The following is a 24,384-nucleotide window of genomic DNA, read 5'->3' on the forward strand; positions in this document are numbered from 1 at the left end:
AAAAGACATTGTTCTGGCATCCCTGCTCAGGTCTGTTAAGCCTCAAGGTAAAAATCCCCAAGGCATGCTTTATGAGACGGTGAGGCATGGTCTGTCAGGTTTTTGAGTTCTTGCTGCTTTGTGGCTTTCTCTGGGAGAGTAGTGCCCTTTCATCTCCAGAGGCTTTGACATCAGATAAATGAAAGGCAAATCTAATGAGTGAGGAAAAACAGTGGAAAACAATGAACTTCAGAAGTAGAGATAAATGGCCAGAAAGCCCCTTTGAATTACTGGCAGCATAAGCTTGTTCTGTGCCATGCTGTGCTTCTCTCTTTCTCTCTGGTTCACCCAAATGACTAACAGCATTGGGACAATAGCCAGCATGAGCACACATCCCCATGCACTCATGATATCCTCCCAGTTTTCTTATGTAAGAGTAGAAGGAAAATACATAGTTTCAAGTGCCTGCTCAGACTGTCAGAACTGAAGAAACGCGCTATGCAATTCTTTTTCTTGGTAAAACATGCTTGAAGGAAAAAATGATGCTTTGTTTTCCCCAAGCCCCAAAAACTAAGACTCAGTGTTCCGGATTCGTGGATTTTGAAACAGTACTTTGCCACTTCAAGTTAATTTTTTTAATGTTTGGGTTTTCTGTCCTTAGACTGAAAAACAGAGACAAGCATGATTGTATGCAAGGCAGTTGTGTGGGAAGTACCCTGCAGTAACACTGTTTCTGAAGAAGAGAAACAGAGAAACTCATAAAGCTGCAAAAGCAACTCAAATTTCCTCCAGCTGATGCTGTTGCCTGTTCAAGTGCTTAATTGTAAGGTGCATCATCCCTGATTTACATGTACAAATAAATGAGAAAAAGTTTCATCTTCAGCTCTGTAGTTCAGGCAAGCTAGTGTTCTCACACAGGAAAAAAGACCCCAGCATTTATATGAGGTTGCCTCAGGTGTTTGGAAGCTGCTCAAGTTCAAAGAAGTTGCTAACCAAGAAAATACCGTGTAAAGCATTGTATGTCTAAAGGCAAGCAAATTTAGGAAGGGAGATGTTACGGCTTTCTAACTCTGAGCTTCTAGTTGCTTGTTAGGGGCTAGGTTGCCTGATGCTTACAAATTCTTCTTTAGTCATGGTGGTGTATATAGTACTTGCACTTTTGTGAATTATTATGAATAATATTTAAGACTATTTTAAATATAGATGTTATTTAATGGCATTTGTCTTGAAACTGACATTCGTATTAACTTATGTTCTGTGGTAGTTTTTCAGCAGTCCTTCATGCTGCTGATGCATGCTGCTGAAAATGGAGGCTTCTGATACTTACAAATGTAATAAAAGCTTTAATTATAAATTTTAATGCAGAAGGAGATCCCTGGTGAAGTATTTCATTAAAATGGATCAATTCAGTTTTTAACTATGAAAACAATTTTCACGTCTGTCTTCTGTGTACTTCAGAACAGCTAGAAGATGATGCTATTTTAACTTTTAAATAACAAGCTTAATCTTGAAAGGAGACTTTGCAAAGAATGCTTGCTCTGCAGTCTTTCTCCCCACAGAATATTGGCAATGTTGACTTTTTAGTGGTGTTCCAGAATGAGACAAATCCTAACGCATCACTCCTGCAATAAATATATGTATGCTAGAGAAGTGTTGAATTCATATTTGCAGAGACTTGGGCTCAATTTAATTAAAAGTGAGCATCGCTCCTGTATAATCTGATTCATTCCAACAGTGAAATCTATCTTAGCCAAGACAGCTCTCGTGCTTTGCCCCAGTAAATTTTTGGAAGGGGTTTGTGAATAGGTGTTAGGATTGGTTTTCCTGTATGTGTGTGTCCTGAGGTGAACAGAACTGATGTTTTCAGGACGGACTGGAATTATTGCACAAATACTGACCTAAATATCGAACTTGGTGACATACTTACTCCAAATAGGTCACTTTTAGATATGCTGATTTAGCCTCAAACGGAATATTTTTAAAAGCTGGAAATGTGGCTTGTTCGTTAATATTGATAGCTCTATACCACAGTGCATTTCTTTTCTTGTACTTTCCAAATACTGGAGTCCTAATTAAGGAAGCTCAGAAGGAAAACAACAACAACAAATTTGGTCCTTTGTGATCTAATACGTTGGTTCTGTTGCCAAATGCTGAAAAATAAGCTTATGCAACTGGGAGGGGGAGTGGAGGGGGAAGAAAGGAACATCTTCATGGCTTTGAAGAATTTTGTCTGCGTAAAGTTGGCATGACGGTTCTGGAACCCGCGCAGTTACGTGCAGAGCCATTCTGATCTGCCACCCTTTACTACTTGAATGTCAGATGCAGAAGGACGGGCAAAGAATGTGCAGTTAACAGCGAAGAGGACATGATGGGGGCTTTCCTTGTTTGCCGCTTCCAAAACCTAAAAAGCTACACCCTTAATGTAGCAGAAGAGAGCGAGGTTTTATGTATAAGGTGTTACTGAGTGGTGGAACTCGCTGTCCTGAGGCTTCTGTTCGGGGTGTGGTGGCGAGCTCCTGCCGTTTGACACTGCTAACAGCTAAACTTAGTTGAACGGTTTTCAGCGTGCGAAATTGCTGTGTAAGTGTTGACTGCTACGCAAGTCGTGACATGGATGGTTTGGCCAGAGTAGAAAAGGTTATCAGCCCGCCACGTTCCAAGGCGTACAGTTAAAATGGGATGTCAGCTTCTGCCTCAGACGTTCGGTATTGCAGAGCTTAAGCAGGGATGTAGTACAGAATTTTATCTTCTTGGAAATAGCGTGCATTGCTGGGCATGCTGCGATGGGTTATCTGACCCCGCAGAACTTCTCCCCCCTGGGCTTCAGAAGAGCAGGACGGGTGTCAACAGCTTCCTGCGACGACTGTTTCCTGCTTCAGCGCTCCGTTCAGCCGGGCAGGCGGGGGAAGAGAGGCGATCAGAGGCAAGGGCTGTAAGTAATGCCTGACTGCCTCACGTAAGCTGCCTGTGCGTGGCCGCACTATACACGTAGATAGAGATGTACAGGCACACAGCTCTGTGTGTGTGCGTGCGCACCATCGACCGCTTCCCAGGCCGAGTTGCACAGCTGTGGCTGTAATGACAGCATCTTTAGTGGGGAATAACGTAAGGCTTAGGTGACAGGGTGGATTTGCACCTATACACAAAAGAACCCTCCTGTTTAAAATACAAGGAATATCCAAAAAGAGATCCTTGATTTAAAAACTATCAAACTTAAGAGTTTTTTCCTACATGCCTTTCTGTTTTCCCTTCCCTGTTTCAGTCGCCTTTGTCTTCAAGTCTGCAGTGGAAATGCGCGTGGTGTTCCAGACAAACCTAGCCTGCTGTTGAAAAGGAGAGACTAAATTATGATATCGGTGTACATTTGTGGTGGGTTGACCCTGGCTGGACACCAGGTGCCCACCAAAGCTGCTCTATTACTCCCCTCCTCAGCTGGACAGGGGAGAGAAAATATAACGAAAGGCTCATGGGTCGAGATAAGGACAGGGAGAGATCATTTGCCAATTACTGTCATGGGCAAAAGAGACTTGACTTGGGGAAATTAGCTTAATTTATTACCAGTCAAATCAGAGTAGGGTAATGAGAAATAAAACCAAATCTTAAAAACACCTGCCCCCCACCCCTCCCTTCTTCCCCTGGTTAATTTCACTCCCAATTTTCTCTACCCCCTCCCCCTCAGCAGTGCGGGGGGACGGGGAATGGGGGTTGTGGTCAGTTCATCACATGTTGTCTCTGCCGCTCCTTCCTCATCAGGGGGAGGACTCCTCACACTCTCCCCCCGCTCCAGCGTGGGGTCCCTCCCACGGGAGACAGTCGTCCATGAACTTCTCCATCGTGAGTCCTTCCCATGGGCTGCAGTTCTTCATGAACTGCTGCAGCCTGGGTCCCTTCCATGGGGTGCAGTCCTTCAGGAACAGACTGCTCCAGCATGGGGTCCCCGGGGGGGTCACAAGCCCGGCCAGCAAACCTGCTCCAGCCTGGGCTTCTCTCTCCATGGGTCCACAGGTCCTGCCAGGAGCCTGCTCCAGCACGGGCTTCCCATGGGGTCACAGCCTCCTTTGGGCATCCACCTGCTCCGGCACGGGGTCCTTCACAGGCTGCAGGTGGAGATCTGCTCCACTGTTAACATCCATGGGCTGCAGGGGGACAGCCTGCCTCACCATGGTCTTCACCATGGGCTGCAGGGGAATCTCTGCTCCGGCGCCTGGAGCATCTCCTCCCCCTCCTTCTTCACTGACCTTGGCGTCTGCAGGGCTGTTCCTCTCCCATATTCTTACTCCTCTTTCCTGGCTGCAGTTTCTCTTGCACAGTTTTTTCTTTTCCCCTTCTTAAATATGTTATGCCAGAGGCGCTACCACCGTTGCTGATGGGCTTGGCCTTGGCCAGCAGCGGGTCCATTTTGGAGCTGGCTGGCATTGGCTCTGTTGGACACAGGGGAAGCTTCCAGCAGCTTCTCACAGAAGCCACCCCTGTAGCCCCCCTACTACCAAAACCTTGCCTCTCAAACCCCATACAACGTTATGTTTAAAAAGTGCTAAAAATAGCAAAAATAGCAGATTCAAGGGAGAAGGTGTGCTGCCATATTGGTCTCACTCCTTTCATGTCAGCGCAGAATGCTCTCTTCATGCATTTATTTGCATCGTGAAACTAGCAGAAAATAACAACGGATTTCAATTTAGTTTATACTATACAAGTAAGTAATGCAGGAGCCTCAACAGCAGTAGTCTCCATCTTTCCTCAACTTGTGTAGAGACCTACCTAGAGCAGCAATGCAAAATTAACTTTTTAGCTTTTTGTTTTTCCTCTAAAGCTACCTAGTTCTGACCAGCTGCCTTAGTCTTCTAGCTATTTTTTCAGTACAAGTTTGACGATTGTGTTCGGAGACTATGTTGTGAAGTGTGAGGCTTGACCGTGTGAAGAGGACGAAGCTGATCTATGACTCTAGTAATATGATTTTTGTTTCCACTGAGGAAAAAAGGTCTGAGTTCTGACTGCACACAAGCTTGGTGTTACAGACCATATTTATATAAATAAATTCTATAGAATTTAAAAATGAATTCCTGAACTTGACTGCAGTTCTGCAAATGTATTTCCAAAACAGGAGACCAAGGTGATCAGCTTGTGCAAGTGTTTTACAGGGACAGGGCTGAGGAAATGCAGTGAGCAACAGTTGAGTGTTACTGATTAGAGAAGTACCTGCTTTTCAGCTGTGCCTCATCCACCCTTGAGCTAGTGAAAGGTAATCAACTGTGGGACTGCCTTTTCCTTCAGCACAGAAGATTCTGCTGATTAATTAAAGTGATGGGTATTAAGCCATATCCACTTGTGCATATACCTTCATCTTTATTTCAGATACTGTCAGATGCTCACATCTGACTTTCTCACATCAGGTGTGGTCAACCAGGAGAAAGACTGAAGTTCAGATTCCAGCTTCAGTGTGGAGAACAGACTTTGCAGAACTTATTAATACAAAATACGGCCTTCAGCCTGTAAAGAAGGCTTGAAGGCACTAATCTCATAGTTAAATTAGCCCTACATTGTACTTGCCTTGGCTTGCCCATTAGCCGGTTGACCTGTTTCATATGTGTTTATAGATACTGTAATGAGCTGTAACGTCTTTACAGAGTTCATCATTGCAGGGATTTTTATTACCAAACCTCAGTTTTCTCTGGAGGCAGTAAGGACAGGCTTTTCTAATGCTTACTGTTCAGAACCAGCTCAGAATACGGTTTTCCAAAGCCTCGACCACACAGCAGTGCCAATGGCAAGTGCAGGGAAAAATCGTATGCAAGAATAAAGTAGTTTATTCTAAGTTATTTGGGATGTTACTTGTTATGGTGCTGCCAATTTTTACTTTGGAGTCACTGGATGCAGCATCTCTTCTCCAGGTGTCTGTTTAGCTTCCTAAGCAATGGATATCCCTCTTCTGGAGGAAAACTAGAGAGAACTTTACCTTAGTTTCCAGGAGATCTGAATTTCTAGATGCATATTTTTGCTTTTACCTTTGGCTATTGGTTATTACCTTTGATAATTCTACAGCGAATTGTGTGCAACAAATTATTTCTGTTGCAGTTAGGAGTTTCTGTCATTTTCTTACAACTATGTAGTCTTATTCCAAGTGTTTGAATGTACCATTCTGGGCTATTGCGTGTGTGCGTGTTGGGGACAGGCTGGAGGTCAGGGACATGCTGGTCAGTGAGAGAGTGGCTGTGCAGTAGTTGGTTTGTTGAAAATGAGTCTCTGTACTAGTATGACCTAAAAATGAGTTTAGTGTAATGCCAACATCAGTAGCATCTTTTGAAAATAAGCCTTTCACGAAATCCAAGGCTCTGCAAAAAGCTTGTTTTCTTTGAGGATATCAACTCTCCAGGTTTCTTCAAGTTTGTGAGACTAAAAAGAGTCTTTAGCCTGTTTGCAACTGTTGATTCAATGTCTAGTGAAGAAAAAAGAACCCTGCAAGATTTTCTCCTTTTTCAGTGGGTTTTTTTTTTGAGCTGATCCTTACTTACAGGAAACGTGATGACTCTAAGTTTAGTACAAGGAAACCTTTTTTTCCTCTAATACCATAAAATGACAATATTGAGATAACGCTTTCTCTAAAAATAGATCCCTAGAAATAAACCCACAGCTTCCTTTCAGCAGTGATTACAAGTATTCGAACACAAACAAACCTCTGGTTTCCATGCGGAACATGACTTCCTTTTGTGTGTGCGCGTGACATCTTCAGTAGTTGGGACCTTTGCTCTGCAGCCGTATCTGGTCATTCTTGCTGTGGGTGGCTTCTTGTCATCTCAAGTCTGAAAGCAGAAGATTGGGCAAAGCAAACTTGAAGCCAGTTTTGTTTCTCTTTTGATGGTAACACTTCAAAGTGTTCCTCCTCCTCTTTCCCCACAAAACCCATTATTTTGTGCCTTTTGTTGTTAGAGATTAGTTGATGTTTTGGAAATGAACTTCTGCGTGTGTTTCATTGTAGTCTCTCTCTTAATGGTTTGGGAGGGAAGCTTGGTGTTTTGGCTCAGCTGGTTAGTTTTCCGTGTCAAAATAGTTCAGCTGTTTCCAAAGTGGTGTAATTGGTGACTTCAGGCTTTTCTCTTACTTTCTGTTCTAGCCAAACTATAGCTTCACTACTTTAATTTCTTCTTTTTCCTTGCTGAAATTTAGAGAGAGTCTGTGGTCTTTGTTTTGGACTTGCTGCCTTCAGTTAATAATGCAGTAGTTATTGAAGTATTGCAGTCAAGAGCGAGAACGGAAAACGAGGTATCGCCCACACATCTGGAATAGCTTTCAAGTAATGTCTTTTGAAGCCTCTAAATCAAGTTCTGATATTCTTGAAGCTGAATTTGTGCAGCTCTCGCATAAATACAGGAAGGCATCTCTGTGGCTTACAGCTAGAAGCTCAGTGAGGTGTCACAGATGTTACCTTTTAAGGTGTGTTCAATCCGGGAGGATCCCGAAGTGTTTTTGGCAATCTCTGGGGGTAGAGGGGTGGGAGTGAGCAGGGGAATGTAACTTTGCTCTTATTGAAGCTCAGGGGAACTAAGGGTCTGTGGTGAACAGACCCCGTGAGGCTGGAGGGGGTTGCTGGGACCGAGATCCTGCGCTGGATAACTGAGTCAGTCTTGAAACTGAGTGGCTGTAACACTGAGAGCCTTTCCAAGCAAAGTCTAGCAGGGAGGAAAAAAGGAGAGGAATTATTAGCAAAAACTAATTTTAGGGATGTGTGGTCTCCTTAGGCTTCTTCTGTAGTCAGTGGGAGAAGGAGGAAGGTCTCCAGGGAGAAGAGGGAATGAGTGCTGGAGACCAGTTTTAGGCCTCAGGCCAGTAGAGCTATATACATGATTGTTGGTATTATAAAACACTTGGGTCAGAAGGCCTTTCTGAGTTACCGTGAAATAATGATGTGAAGAGGAGAGTTCATCTTACTGTAAAATTAATCCATATGATACAGCTGTGTTAGGAGAATCTAGGTCAGGTTCTGAGGACCTAGCATATCCTCTTATTTAAAACAAACAAACAAAACCCCACAACCCTCTCCATGTGCGACTGGGGAGACTCAGACGAGTGAACAACTATTGGAAGTCTCACTGGCAAGAGTCTGAAATCTATAGTAAATGCTGAAAGAAAGTCTTTGCTGGAGGGCTGCTCATTGCAAGCTCTGCTTGCTGGCAGTACAGCAGCTTGTCTTGGTGACAAATTATGTCTAACACAAGCTGTAAGAAGAAAAAGGGGTATTTCTCAACTTTTGTGAGACCGTCACCTGTTTTGCAATATTTACAGATGAATTGTTTTCAGTCGAGCTGTTTTAAGGATGTTAATGTTCCTTGTTCCACCAAATGGGAGATTCACATGTCTGAATTATAAGTAGCTTAATGCTACAGCTAATTACTGTCCCTTAACTCCAGGTTGCATCTTAAGCCTTGTCCTTGCAGGGGTCTTATCAGTGTGAACATCCCAGCGTGACTACCACCAAGGTAACGGTATTGCTATCACTCCCTGTGTAATATTGATACCAGTACCTGATCTCTAAAAGAAGAGCACTTTTCCTCCTGGAGGAACAAAAATACTCATATTGTGGTAATGGCTTCAGATAGTACCAAACATTTCCAAGTGACAGGTGGTGAATGTCACCTTTTTTGGACAAATTCTCTCTTTAAAGATCTTGATGCTAAACCTGGGACACTGACTTTCACATCTATGAAATTGCTTCTGGACTCCTATCATGAAGGGTATAGGAGCACAACTTCTGCTCCATTAGCTCCACGTTTCCCCCTCCCCATACAGATGTGCTATTGCTGTTTTCAGTTAGGTTGTTAGAGCTTTGCACAAGGGCCAAAAGTACACGTGAGCTATTTCTGCATGCTATATAAATCTCTGTTCAGAGCTAAGGAGAGGAGAGCAGGGACAAGTTAAACAACCTTTGTGCCCCTGAGTCTCGCTGGCATGAGGTGTTTGTACCAGAGGCTTTTGGCTACCTTGCCCGCAGAGGAGAGATGGGGCAAGAAGCACGTGCCCTGTGAAGGCTGCCACACCGGCGTGCGCTCCTGCCCTTCGTCGTAGTAGGCAATTGTGGCTCTTACCTATGGCGTTGCCCATTGGGTTTGTGAATCTGACTGACATGTTTACAAGCTTCTGCTGAGTTTTATCTTTTCTTTACAAGGCCCTTAGCTTGCGTTAGGATGCATCTCATTTAATGTTTGAAAGAAAACAAAAAGGAGAGGCCAGAAAAACCATTACCTTTTCATCCTTTGGACTGCACCCATTTTAAAAGCTCATTTAAAAATGAAAATATATGGCTTTAAAGCAAAAGAAAACCTTTTTTTCTTATCCCCCCTGCCTCTTTCATTAAGGTTTTTGGCATTGTTTACCAGTCTGAACATTTCCTCAGCTCTTGACTGCGGCTGAGGGCAGCGACGTGTTTCCTGGCTCTGGAGTTCAGCTCAGCGGAGGGAGGCCTCTCTGCTGAGCGGGGCTTTGGTGTTCGAACGGAAAGGAGGATTAGGATTTGAAGCAAGGTTAGTTTTGAGGAGAACCTGTTTGTGCCAAGCGGTTAGTTTAGATATTTCAAGCATACGTATCACTGTTTAGTTAAGCCTTATGCATGCATTGGTGGGATGTGGTGATTATCGAACTGTTTAAAAACAAATCCTAAAGGAGAAAAATTACACTGCCTTTGCATTAGCATGTCTGCAGCAGGTGTAATTTAACATCATCAACTCGGTTCAAACAGACTGGGAATTTGGCTGCCTTTACCATGTGGGCTGTTTAGTTATTTTAATTGTCTTCTGTTGAAGTCCTAAATAGTAATTTCTTATCTGAATAGAGCTATAAGGAATGGGATGAGGGTAAACAGGAAAAAGACATAATTACGTTGGTTTAAATTCACACCACAGGTCACACCAAAAGATGTCCTTGTGTAAACAAGGCTCGTGTTTGTCCATACAGCTGGGTTCAGCTGTGTCCATTGTCAGCAACAGATCATTTTTGTAGTATAGCCAAGGCTTTAAAACAAAGACAGTAATCAGTCTTGTTGCATAGCTCAGTGACAGAGATGGCATTATACTGATGGACAAAGCAAAGTGGTTTTTTAGCCCCGTGTAGCAAGAAGAGGCAAGAATATTGGTTGATACAAGTATTTTTCTGTATTTTTATTGCCACCTGCTAAAGATTTATGGTGAACCCATGCCACACTTTCACCAGTCTTGAAATACAGTTATAAAAAAAAATTTTTAAAAAATCACACCACCTTGACAAAACGTTTTTCCTTTAAGGTGCTGCTGGCTTTTATGAATCATTGCTTTTACTTATAGGTACTATTCTGGCACGAGTAACGTGTTTAAAAATGAGTTTTCATATGTGGGACTCCTACTTCTTTGCCACATGTGCAGGTCTTAGGTGGGTAGTAGCAGAAGACGTACTGCCCGAGGGAGGGAGAGAGCTCTCCAGCAGCATTATTTGTGGTGGTGTTCACAGAATAAAGTTGTATTTTATTGCTGCTGAGGGAAAATTAAAAGCACGATGACAGCTTTTTGGTGTTTGCAGTGGGTAGATCCATTGTAGTACATGTGCTATAGTTGTATACCAGTTCTTCAAAACTGCACTTCAGTATGCCATATTCATGTGGAGACAGGAAAAAAAAACAAAAAACAACCCAAACCCCAAACTTGAAACACTGTAGGTCAGGGCTGCGTAAGTGAGGTTGCAACAGGAACTGGAGAAAAAAGTCTCCCATTGCACGTTGCAGTTTGATGCGCAAAGTTGCGTTTGGCCTTACCCTGTTACTGCTCCTCTAGTATTACAACAGGAGACATTGCCAATACAATGATTGGCCGTGAAGTGTTTAAAAATTGTATTCAGGGAATGGAGAAAGCCACGTGTTTCATCTTGTTTCATTGTATTTGTGATGATTAAAAATCCCAATTGAAAACTACTTCAAAAAGTACCAGATCTTGCTAAGTGTTTGAGCTACGCTGCTGTTCAAGTGTTGCATGTCTTGCTTCTCTGGCAAAGACAGGCATTGACTCTACAGCTTACGCTGTAGCTGGTGTAACTGAGAGGGTGTCGCACACCGTCTTCTGAGAAGGTCATTACCCCAGTCGTTTCCCCTGTGTTGTTAGTGCTGGAAATGCAATGGGGATTTCATGTGAAAACAAGTGTTAAGGATGCATGCAGTTCGGGACATGAGGAGAAGATGTTCTAGAGGGGTTGCTCTGGGCAATGGCTTCTTCTGCCTAGGGAATCATGAACTGTGCTGTTTGTGTGGTTTTGTTTTTATGTATATACGTAAAGCATATAAAACGGTTATACTTTTAAGTTTTCCAAAAGAAAACACCAAATAAGCCATAATGAGCACTTGATGTGGGTTCCACGTGTATCTAGAAAGCCTTTCCCTCTAGCATTGCTACCACACTGACTCTTCTGTGTTTTTATTGGAGCACAGGTCTGTTGAACCTAGCCCAGTAACTTGTTGGGGTATTTATATACTTCATATACAGTGGAATAGCTTTTTTTTTTTTTTTTTAATTCTAGTGGAAACCCTACTTTCTGCAGGTAATGTCCCTTCTTTCAGATGCTTTTTATTCTTTGACTACAAGGGATATTCTAGTCAGCGTTTTCTTACCCTTTTTTATCAGCATATCTCTGCAGTGATTCCCCACAGTGAGTCAAGGAAACCCAATGCTTTACTAAAACCTGTATCATCTTTCAGAAAAATGCTTTGCTCTTAATAAACAATAGCAAACACACACATGCACAGTCTTATGGCATTTAAGTCAATTGAAGACGATTGCAAGATTGAAATATCCCTTTATTTTTCGATTTGAGAACAATATCGTTTCAGAATTTCAACACTCCAAAATAACTGATGAAAGTTTCTGGTGAACCAAAGAAAGTATTGTTAAGATGTTGTTCTCCTTTGTCACTCTTTGTTTTTCATCTTGTTCCTCTATTCTCTAGGAATTTGTTACAGAACAGTATTGAGCAATGAAAAGAGAAAAGTCTTTATCCCTGCCTGTGAGAGTAACTGTGTTTGTTTATATGAGTATTCCTTGTAACAATTCAGAAGTTAATTCTTAGAGTACTGTTTTGCTAACAAAAAAAGACTTCAATAAAATTATAGTTGATTCCAGAACTAACGCCTTATAAAATGTGGTTTTAACTTTTACAGTTATCGCTGTGGTAGAGGCATCGTTGAATATATGTCAATTGCGTGAAATTCTTGGTATAACAAAGTGATTCCTTTAAAAAAAAACAAGCAAACAAAAAATGACCAGAACATACAACTTGTAAAAACAAAATTACTTTTAACTAGATTTTTTTTAAGGGCTTGATGATTTTAAGAAAGGATTTGCATCCTTTTTGAGACGAGAGTAGAATTTGGATTTGTTTGGTTACTTTATCACAGCTCACACTCAGAGTTACCGGTTCTGGTACTTCAGATATTTTTAGCATGACATGCCTTGCTAAGCACTGCTGGGTTGCTTATTACTGTTCATATCACATTCCAAACGAGTAGTTGAGGCAACAGTGTATGTAACCATTACACCTGAAATTACACATTCTCCTTTTTAATTTAACGGGTGTCAGCGCTTTTTCATTTCTTGTGTTTTCAGTGTGATGAGAACTGTACCCATACCAGGCAGACTCTGGCACCATAAATAGACTGAATACCTGGCTTTCAGAAGTGAATGCTTAGAATAGCCTATGAATAATTTTTGTCTAATACTACAAGGGGAAGAAAAATAGTAGCTACAGTAACAAAAGGACTGAACTAGTTGAGTAACAAATTCGAGCATTTTAATGGATGTGGGAGGACTGGATTATTAACGGTCACATTAGAGAAAAACACCGCACCGTCTGTTCCTCTCAAAGCTTATGGCGGTGTGTTTATAATAGAGATCGCTTATCCTGAGGCCTGTGTAGCTTGCACTGGAGAGGAAAAAAAGGAAGAAAAAACTCCTTGGCCTTCCTTTCAGTGGCAAGCTACTTCACTTACGCCAGCAAAACATGATGTCTCTAGGTTCAGGGTACTTGATGGCAAGGGCTGCATCTCTGCCCAGAAGGTTGGGTGGCGTCTCCTTCATCGGAGTTCAGAAGCTCTTACAGGCTCTCACTGGGCACTGATTATGAGTCGTTGGGTTTTTTCTCTTCTTGTCCCTTAGACATGATGTTTGTACTTCCAGAATGGGAGGCCAGTAAAAGTGCCAATGACAAAACGAAATGACAGCTTCTCTTGCAGTGAGCCCCTGACAGAACATGTAACTCTTTGTTTGAGCACTGTCTGTGCAGTCCCAGAAGTCTAAACTGGTGGTGAAGTTGTTTGCTTCTCCTCCTTTGATCTAAGCCATACCTGCTCCAACAACACCTCTCATCCTTCTAGCATTTGACCCTCCTCCTTGCCCACCGTCCTCACTGCCTTGTACTGCTGTGTGCTAGTGCTTTGTCATGTAGCTAAGCTCTGTGACTCTACTTCAGGAAAGGATATTTTTATTAGTATTGGACAGAAAATATAAAAATTCTACATTGCAGTGTTGGTTTTGCCTTTTTTTTTTTTTTTTTTTAAAATAAAGACTAGTAAATAAGTAAAGCAGCAGGATGTAGTTTACGCAGCTGTATCCTAGAGATTTGGTAAGGGGCAGAGTTGCTGTTCCTTGGATTTGTTGGCTATAGGTCTCTGTGGAATGATGCTAGCTATATGTAGTGCTAGGTGGTATGTTTTCATTAGCCCCTACAGACTGTGTTTGGTTTACCTTCCCCTTTCTAGAAAACCGTGTTAAACCCCCAAACCTCACTTTTCTTTTTGTCGCATTTTTATCATTCTTGAACAGTTTTCTAATTCATTGAGTGCTCAGTGCTTTGCTGCTGTGATTTTTTTTTTTCTCCAGTAAAATATAAATGGGATAACTCTTTCTTCTGCCATTTAGTACCTGCTTTTGACCCTTGAATAGGGTGATGATGACTGTTACCCCCTTGCCTCCATTCACTTATATACTGGCATACTGACCAGTCACGCAGCAATATAGAAGACTTCTGTGCTATGGTTTTGCTGCTGTTACTTGCTAACTAAAGGATTAAACTAAAGTCTATGTCAAATCTCTTATCTTTTTTTCTGGTTGTAGAGTATCGTGTAACTTCATTGATGAAGATGAATCTGTTTCACTTACTAGTTTGGCAAACCTTTGCACTTTTCCCCCTGCTATCTGTGGACCTGGTTTTAGCACTGAGGCAAAGCAAGAGATTGTGGCGTAACTTGCAGCAATGATGTAAACTGTGTTAGATCAGCTATATATGCTGATGCTGACTTCTGCTGTGCTTAAAAACAGTTTATCTTGTGCTAGTAGGGGTGAAGGAAATGTTCTTGTTTTATTACAGTATTAACATATTGGTGTACCTCTTGACTTCCAGGTTGCATCACAACGCATAAGCTCAGTGGATCTTTCATGCTGCAGCCTGGAGCACCTGCCTGCCAACCTGTTTTATAGCCAAGACCTCACTCATCTCAATTTAAAGCAGAACTTCCTGAGGCTAAACCCCAGCCCATCCACAAATAGAGCGCTTAGTGAATTACAAAGGTAAAGTGATATGGTTCTACTGGTCTTCCTCTGCCCTTGGAGCCAAGTGACCACTGGTCTGCAGGAACTTTCCTAAAAAATTACTACCTCCTCTTGTGGAGGATTGGCCTGGCTGTAACGCTTCAGAAATTGGTTAACTCTGTGTGTTAGAAACAGACTAGCTTTCGTAAGAAACTTGGTGAAAGCTAGTCTCTTTCTAACACACAGAGTTAACCGAATAGAAGGCTATTTTCAATCCAAAATGCAGTTTTCAGAATGCGTTGTTTTTATCTACCTACTGAGACCGCACTGTGTTTCTTCAGTCTTTGACTCACGTGAGTTGGTGAGCTGCCCATCAAAGGGATGCATTCTAGGTAGGAACAGTACTGCATGTGACTTTACTTAGAAGGTTTTTGTTAGCCCCCAAGCAAAGAAATCCCTGATTTAATAAATTCAGTCTGATTCCTGACTTCTTTCTACTCTGCTCAACGCTAATTCTTCTTTCCTAGTAACTGTGACCTTCCAGTTGTTCTTTCCACTGCAGCTCATCTGAGAATGTAACAAATGGGTAGACAGCAGCACGATGGGTGATCTGAATGATTTAATGTATGTGTCCCAGAACTGTGGAATCAGCAGGCTTTCTGTATTCAGAAAGATTAATGTTTCCATGCTGAATATAAAACTGTGATTTTAATTTCAGTGGTAACTGAATTGCAGAGTACCTCAGGATTATATTTGTGGATGGTCCTGTTCAAATGAAATGTTTTAAACCACATTTCTAAATCCCTTCCTCTTTGAAAAACAACTGAAAAACACAAGATGGATTATGCGGGCTGTTGTATTTTTATATAATTTCAATTTCATTCTGGAAAAACAAAAAATTTGGCATAATGGAAGATGAATGAACCCAGCAGGTCTGCTTCGCAAACAAAGCAGGCAGTAGATTCCAAGAGCTCATGAACACAGTCTGGAGAGGAATACTGGATTAAATGTTCTATGAATGTCAGTATAAGTCTCCTGTTAGCAAGTGGAATTTCAGCATAAGTTAGGTGATGAACATGGACAGATAATGAATGTCTTTATTTTAAAGAATTCTTAACAATTTTCCCTTTTTAAATATCAGAAAGTGTACAGGAGATACTTGATTATATTTTGTCCATTTACATATAGGTAGTCAGGAATTTGAAAGCATTAATAAATAATGTGATGGGCAATGTTCATTGTCTGTTTAATGTTCTCTTGGTGCTGCCGTTGTAGGAACAGCTGAAGAGTCTTGCTGAAAGTTAATAAACTGTTAAAATTTTTCTCACTAATGTGGGTCTGAATGTGCAAGAGTGAAAGAGTTTGGGTGACCAAGTAAAACTCTCCTGTTTTCTGAGATTCTGCATCAGGAAAATCTGGAGAAGTGGCATATACCTGAGGTGGTGAAAAACTGATGAAGTGTCTCGTTCTTCTGAGAGCCGGTCCTATTCTGTCAGTGAATGATAGTCTGCCTCTGTTGCTTTGATCTTGCCAAGACGGCACGGGAAGGTCTGTGAACTTCTGGAGGGGGAAAAAAAGAAAAAAGAATGATTAGGAAGGTTACACGGCACTGTTTCAGTGGATCAGAGCCAGCGTCTCATGAACTCCAGCCCCTTGGCGCTGACCTTCCCTCTGCTGCTGCTGATGTCCTCCAGCCTTATCTTCATCCAGCGCAGGTGACATCACCCAGGCAGCGCGTAGCTGGAAGCTGCTGCTGCTCCCATTGCTGTGTGAGCAGCAGTTACTGCTGAGGGGTAAGAGCAGCAGTGCCCCGTCCGTTATCTTTTGCCTCCCACCAGCAGCAAAAGCACAAGCCTGGCCCTGGCGTGCTCTACCAAGCCATGCTGCTTTCAGCCCTAAGAAACAGAGTCCCAGCTTCTCTTTAGGGTGGGAAAACTCGAGTTTTGCTTGTGCTGCCAAAGAGCTTTGAGCCAGCTCGACTGCTACTGTAAGTCTGCTTTTCTGTAGTGAGTAAATACACAAATATCTAGCAAGAAGGGAACACCATATCTTTTTGAAATGATTAGTGAATCCCAGTGTGAAAGCATGTGCAAAGTAAGGGAAGCTCAGTCATTCGTGGGAACACAAGTTGTTAATTTGTGTGACCTTTTTTTTTTCTTCTTAATCCAATTTCATAAAACCATTTTCAGATCTTTTGGGGGGGTTACACAAGGTAAAACTTGACTGGATAAGCCAAAAGTCTTTTTTTTTTTTGTTTGCCCATGTTCTTTCAAACCACTGCAAAGCAAGTACAAAATCTCTGCTGTTCTCATTTGGTACTGTTGGCTTTTATACCAAATTCTCAATTGCTAAATTGCAGCCACACACAGGGCACAGCACCAGTGAATCAAGCCCAGAAGTATTTAAGGCTCCAAAATAACCATGTGCTTGGATGTTGTGAACAAAATGCATTGGCATTTATATATCTACTCTTCTGGTACAATTTTCAATTAAAATCTGGTTAGCAAGGCAGTCTAGGAAAATTTGTCTTGCTATAAGCAGCTCTTGGTGCTAGCTGTTCCTCTTAATAAATCACTTTAGGTGGTAATTTAACAAATGCTTATGAATGCTGTATTTCAAATCAAGAGGTATACCAAAGACAGAAGAAAATACCAACTTTTCAGCTACCCACTGAGCAGGCTTAGAAGCAGCTAGGTCATAGTAATGAGATGCTGACATATGCCCTGACTTGGCAGGTACAGTCAGGAATGGATTGGGGAAAAAACAGAATTACGACTTTTGCTTATGCAGTTACTTCTTTCAGTTGCTAAAATAATGTCATTTATTGCATTTCTGAATAAAATATTTAGTCCTGCTCAGCAGTTGGCATAAGTGAAAAATCTCCATCTCGGGAACTAACTTGCTGGTAGCATGTGAAGTGTAGATGCACTTTTTTCCCCTAGTAGCTACAATTCCACTTGCTTTACTGCCCACTCTTAAGTTCTGTCGCTGTAGGTACTCTGCAGCTGTGAACTTCTATAACTGAACTGTCTGAATGTTGAAAGGTATATACAGCTACCTGTATTTTTTTCCTACTTACCAGGGAATACGTATTTCATACTACGTATGAAAGTAGGCAGTCCAAAAATTCATCTCTGTTGAGAAAAACACAGCAAATGTTTGTACTTGTTCTCCCTTATAGTACCTTTTTTAAAATGATAGGAAAGGGTGTTTTTCTTTTGGGGGGGAGAGGAGATTCCCCAGTTGAAAGATTGCCCAGCTGTTGCTGTATTAGAAGAGGCTGACACCTTGTGATAATATCCCCATCGAGTCAGAATTTGCCTTAAACCCCTTGGTGTTTTAGTTCCTGTATACTACAAATGGAGCGATGGAAGACATTCTGTTGTCTTAAGTTGTCACAAATTTTATTGCTTACACTCTTAACGTTGGTTGATTTTTTTTTTTATTTTTATTTTTTTTTAAACCATAAAGTCGAGATTTGTATGTATTATATGTATACTGTGTTCCCAAACCTCACTTTCTCCTTATCTACAATGCAACTTCACAGCTCTTGTTCTGAAACGCAAACAACAGTTCAGGCTTACTAGTTTTGCAGAGTACTATTGCTCTAGGTTTGAAGCAAATGAATAAACCATAGTCTTTATTCACGGTTGCTCTGCTTCACTGGGCTAAGCACGCTTTATATTTATATGTAATTGTTTCAGTCAGTGCTGTTGGAAAAAACTGTTGGCATGAAGAATACTGTTTGCTTGTTAATGTTGAAAAGTTGTCAGTATGTGGATTTTTAATATAAGCCTGTTGCAGATTTGAAAAAGAAAGGACAAAGAAAGAAAGGGGGGATGTAATAAGCCACAAAGTTTGTTTTAACGATAAACAAAATGATGCTTGCCAATTTTTAGCTGAAGAACAAGTTGTTACTGCGGTTGTTTGTTAATTATTAACAGTGATCATATGGATTTTTATCTTAAGATCCATTGGTATCTTTTCTCTCCCAGAGCTTCTTTAGAAATCAACTGTCTTCTCAGGCATCTCAGCTGAAACTCTTCTGGGCTAGTGGCAGTAACTTGAGGTAGTATCTGTAGGGTATGAGAAGGCTAGAGGACTCTGAGATATTGATGCAAGTGTTTCTGAAATCCCTTGCTACTTCCAACTATAGGATAGCTGTTTTTATCTGAAAACCCAGAACTGGGGGAGGTCCTCAAGCTAAACTCTCCTTACCAACCCATCGTGCAGTAAGTAGGTAATTCAAAATGCAGTCATTGCTCAGAGAACACTTAGGTTCCCAGATAGCGAGGGGTGAAGAGTATTAGCGACCCAACTGGTGTGAAGTCAGGGTGAGGTGTAGTTTGATCCTAGCATGTCCCTAGAGATTGAAGAGCAGGGAAGAAAGTCTCCAGCCTGCCATTTGGTTGTTCTCAAAGTGCATTGAAGTGCTCCTTGTGATTATTGCTTTAAGTGTATGAAACTGAGGTTAGCGAAGAAAGTTGGATGGATGTGGCAAATGTACATCTTGCCCCTTAGCAGTGCCTTGCGGCGCCTGTCAGTAGATGCACTGGAGAAGATTTGAGCTTTCTCCTTTTTTGGGGATTTTTTTTTTTTTGGTTGGTTTTGGGGGTTTGTTTTGGTTTGGTTTTTTTGGATGTTCTTCTGAAGAGGAATTTGCTTTTAAATGCACACATTTATTGACGCTATTTAAATGAATCCAGCTAACGTGGGGAGCGTACTACCGCAAGGATTGGAGTACCATTGCATGCTCCACGGTGTGGGAAGATGCTGGCAGCTTTCTCTCACGCTCTGATGGTCTCGGAGCCAGGGCACCTTACTTTTGTACAAGTTTCTTTCACTTGAAGCCCAAGACTGAAGGTTGGAATATGTTGTTTATGTAACTTCAGTGCTTTTGTTTTATTCAGCTTGTAAATACATTGAAGGAAGAGTTTGGTTTTGTTAGTGCATCTTTTTGAATCTTCATGACTGTTTGTGTTCTACATAGCTTCTGTGTACCTTTCCAAACTCAAGAAAGTGTCCCTCATGTGAATACTTGGCAAAAATCAGTGACATTTGATGAAAGAAAAATAAGTTGCCAAATCAAGTCGCTACAAAGTGACTAAGTGGGGAAGATTGCAAAATTGGTTTAATGCCTGAAACACGTTGGATTTTTTTGGATTGTTTAAATTGGAACAGTGAACTCCTTAATAGTGGTAGGAGAAAAATAGATGGTACTAAGAAATATGCTATAAAATAGCATTTGCAAAAATAGTGTAGTCTAAAAGTAGAAATTGCAGTTGTTAATTGGATTCAGTTTAGTGGAACTATTAGGCTAAGTACAGCAGTATCCCTTCCAAATAATGCTTCAAAAAGTAGTGAACATGTTTATGGAATCCAGTTATTGCATATCAGCCTACTCCAATTTACTTGTCTGTTGCTTTCTGATGTGGCTTCCAAAGTAAAGTAAAGGTTTTCTTTTCATGCCTTTAAACATGCTTCAGTTTGGAAGCCCATCCCTAGCTAATGCTTTTGTATTTCAAATATAAATTTCCAATATAGAGAAGGAGAATATATTTTCACTTTTTTTCCTAGGAATTTTGTTCTTCCTCTGAGGATAGTCTTTTTCCCCCTAATGAAGCAGCGTGTGCTAGGTATGTGCAGAAATTGAGAACTGCAAAATACAGTTATGTAGGTTCAGATTATTTCCACTAACAATGCATATATTTTGTTTTTCTTGTCTTTATGGTCTTCTTACCAACTATGTAATAGAATAAAAGCTTTACTGTTGTCTTAAGCTTGGAGGTAGTCTGAATTTAACTTAATGTCTGTGATTATTTGTATATTTTGAAAAATAACTGCCTAGATTTAAGGTTATTCCTTTTTGTTCAGTGCAGTCTTTTTTCATTTCTTTTTTTTTTTTTTTTTAAATACAATCTACCAATTAATTTTGGCATATAGACTCAAGTCTGTATGCCAGAATTGTCGTGCCTTTTATAGTTTTAAATGCAAGTAGAAGAGAGAAATACCAGGATGACTGTTTCTGGTGTGTTGACATAAAGGGTAGTGTAGATAGCAAAATTGCAGCTATCCATCTGCTTTTTTCTTTCTTTCTTTTTCCCCCATGGGGTTTAAAGAAGGAGGAAGGAAATACAAATTCAGATAAAACTATGTTTTCATTTATTCATTCAGCTAGTGGAGAAATAGATAATTCATGGGTGAATTTGTTCAAGTTTCTTCCGACTTGACCAGAATCAATCTTTGCCCTCAAACTGAGTGACCCTCTTTCCTGACATTACTTTACTCCATCTGGTTTTGTGCGGTGTGACGTGGGCTAGGTTTCTGGATGAACAGGAGTCTTGTCCAGAGAAACGGAGTGGAAAACACCAGCAGAGCTCCTCCTTCCTCCTCTCTATATTATCTATTGAAAACTCTTCTGTGCCCAAACTGGGGAGGGCTTCTATTGACCTCAGTTAGGCAAAGCCTTCACCTGCAGCATCCGAGTGAACCTCCCTAGCTGTTGCAGAAACAGTCTACCTCTATTCAGCTGTCTCGACAAATTTACCAGGGCAAGAGGGCTGGAATAGTTCATTTTAATTGTCTAACTAATTGAAGGGTTCTACGACGACACCTTTCTGGGAAAGGAAATGCTATGACTATTTCTGGCGCTAGGCTAGCTGCTCCCTTAGGCAATAAGGCTATGGATGGGCGAATCTGACGTAACTGCAAAAAGGCTTTAAATTGGACCGTTGATTTCCAAGGAGGGAATTGGTGCGTCAGGTTTATATGGAAATTCTCTTCAGGATTAAGTTAGTGGCCAAAGTCGCAGGCGTTCATGAAGGTGGCAAGTTGTAGTTCAGTTCTAACACTTGCCACAGTGCATCGATCTGCTCGGAAATGGTGCTGGAGCTGAGGGAGAGTTGTGCTGCTGCTTGACATGATGGTATTCAACTGCAACCACAGCATAGTCATGATAAGGCCCAAATACTGGAGACAGTATTGGGAAAGTGATTGTTTTCCTTAAGCTGAGTCCCTTATTAAGCCATGTCTTCCGTTTTGGGTGTACTAAAATACTGCTTTTTAAGTGCTTTTGGTAAGAGTGCGGCAAGACTGGTTTTGTCAGATGAGTGTTATGGCTGCATTTCAATGACGGCGTACGGCCAGTTCGAATATACTATTCCCCCCCGCCCCCCCCAACATAGTGGAACACAAATGCCGTACTGCGTAATGGAAATTCCTCTGCTGCGCACATCGGGTAGATCTGAATTTGAAATTAGCACGTCAGTTCATTGCCTTGCCTTGATACAAACTTCTCTTGTTAGCCCCTCTCCTCATTTTGTGTATGTCAAACTAAAACCACTCCTGAAGTGGCAGCTTCAGGATTAAGTAAGTGGGCATTTTTTTGGCTCAATTATGGCAATTAGTGTTCAGTCATATTGCATGTTTAAACTCAAGGGTTGACATTCAACATTTTGCTCTAGCTTAAAGTAGGACTATTTTTGGTCAGAGAAGTGAGTGTTTATATATTTGTCATTACAGCAGAAAGCTTAGTAAGCTAACTGAACATAGTGTGTTGATAGATGCTGTTCTTCAGGTTGACTCTCTTTTAACAAAGTCTAGAACCAGGGAAGGAGGGGGAAGAGGAAGGGAAGCATATGTATGGACTTGATATGAGGTTATTACACTGTCATGCCTCAAACAAGCGATGTTGTGCCTTTTCTTCTTTCCAGCAATGCCATGGGGGCAGCATCGATGTGTGCCCCTGCTGCTGGTAGGAGTAAAGATTCGGGTGTGAGAGAACAGCAAAGATGTTGCTCTGTAATATCTATTTAAAGCCTGACACTGTGCAAACTCAGCAGCAACAGAAAACTTGAGTCTGTGAAATGCTTCTCTCCTACCTTATTTATATTGATGATGCTACAAGTGCTACTGACTGTAAACCTATGTAGGTATAAGAAGCGCTATAAACAATTTAGCATTTTAAATGTGCAGCATGGCAGTGCTCCGTAATGGAAGTGCACCACCCATTTGCGATGTGGATAGTGGGAAGTGAGTGGCTGAAGAAGAGAGGTAGACTTAGGTCTTAATTTTGAGTGAATGCCTGCTAGTTTGGCTTAGTAATGTTCTGGACTTGACAGTGCTCCATGAGGAGAAATGCAACTTTAGCATTTTGTAAATGAACATGTTTACAAAGGAGGAAGAAAATTCCTCTTTCCTGCCAGTTGTCTTAAATTAATCACATAACTTTAACTAAGCTTATGGTGTCTGTCTTTCAGCTTTTCTTTAAATGCGATTCAACAATGAACTCTCCTTTGTGAATTATTTGACATACACTTATATGTGCATTTTTGGCTTCTTTAGGAGTATATCCAATACTACTCACCCTCCCTTACATCCTATATAGACTTGTTAACCAGTTCAGTTCATGTCCTCAGTAATTAGATTACTCACAGAAGACCCTTAATAAACACACATTAAAACACACATTAGGGTAGTAGAGAAGTAATCCTGATACATTGCGGGGGGGGTGTTGATTCCCCCCCCCCCTTGACCTAGGACAATTATGCACAAGAACGTGTGCAGAAAAAGCTTGAAGCTGAGCACTGCATTGGAGTTAGTTAATGTATTTCTTAGCTTCCTTCACCACCACCCCCCCCCGTCCCAATCCCCTTTCCTCTGTGCATTAGCTTGATCTTCTGTAATTTTATCTCCAGATTGTATTTGGGGTCTTCTAGTAGACTGTAGTTTTCACTTGTTTAGTGGGCGAAAGGTGTGAGACTGTTCTTCTGACACTCCAGAGCGGCACAAGTAAAGGCTGTAGCCTCAGTGTTGATTATTAAATGAGTTAATTCTTTTCTCATGGTTGACTTGAAAATTGAAATGGTTGCATTTTGATGTTTCTCCAGCAGCTTAGTTATTTTGACTTAACCTTCCTGTATTCACTACTATTTTTTGCACTTACCTAAATACAGGGGAAGAAAAAATGTAATTTCTAAAGGCCCCCGAGTCTGCTACTTAGAGCACTCTTGTTTGTATTTGCAGTTGACTTTGAGGAAGATGTGGGACAGCTGTTCGACCACAGAATCACCCCAAATTTCGAGGCAGTATATCTGTGGCCTAAATCTACAGTTACCTTCAAGATAAATGCAGGATTGCGGGTTTCAGTGCTAGGTTCAAGATTTCTAAGCCCTTTCTCTCAAAACAGAGGAATTAGGAAGGTGTAGTGTTTAAAATGTGCCTTTTTTTTTTCTGGCTAGCAGCCCTCATTAACATCAGCTAGCTTACCCTAGCCTCATTTTTATTTTACCGTTCTCCCTCTAGAGATACGTTAGTCACTGTTTCTGCACGGTAGCATTTTTTTCCCTGCGGCAGTAATCTGATTGCAAGATTTCATTTAATCTCTCTCTAACTCTGTTCCAAACTTCTTCTGCCTTCAGCATGGCACGGGGTGCTCAAAATCTGTGATAACTCTGGCCATGATTTTTCCATTTTTTTTTCTTCTGCCACCTTTGCACCAAAACACCGATAGAGAGCATGGCCTTCCCTTGCTTGCTGCAAGCCTTTGTAAATGTTAAGTGTATTTGTAAACTTTAAATGTATTTATAGCCTGTCTTTTGGGGTAAAACCCACACTTCACTTACAACCCCCACTGAAATACGACACGAAAGCACTACTTACATTTTCATGTTGAGTTTTAGTCAGTGGCATTAGTTTGATTTTGGTAATGCTAAAGGTGCGTGCCACCATCCTCAGCTGCTGAGGATTTCGAAGAGTTTTTTGGCATTAAAATTTTTTAACCTTTTTAATGCTTGATGTGTTTTCTGTCTGTGTTTTCTGGTTGGGGGAGGACAAAGTGCCTTGAGGTAAGAATGTGCTGGGCCGATGAGGAGGCTGT

The 24,384-nt window shown here is 41.3% G+C and overlaps 1 protein-coding gene across 1 annotated transcript in view; it reads left to right on the forward strand.

Moving 5' to 3' along the window:
- PHLPP1 (PH domain and leucine rich repeat protein phosphatase 1) overlaps positions 1-24,384 on the forward strand; it is a 143,713-nt gene that overhangs the window by 81,288 nt on the left and 38,041 nt on the right. Inside the window, exon 4 of the mRNA XM_087761823.1 lies at positions 14,380-14,546. Within this exon, the coding sequence (XP_087617949.1) occupies positions 14,380-14,546 (167 nt within the window). The remainder of the gene's footprint in view (positions 1-14,379; positions 14,547-24,384) is intronic.

This window comes from Nipponia nippon, unplaced genomic scaffold (assembly GCF_047370975.1).
Source record: "Nipponia nippon isolate SJK-2023a ecotype South Korea unplaced genomic scaffold, ASM4737097v1 scaffold_1, whole genome shotgun sequence".
Lineage (NCBI taxonomy): Eukaryota > Metazoa > Chordata > Aves > Pelecaniformes > Threskiornithidae > Nipponia > Nipponia nippon.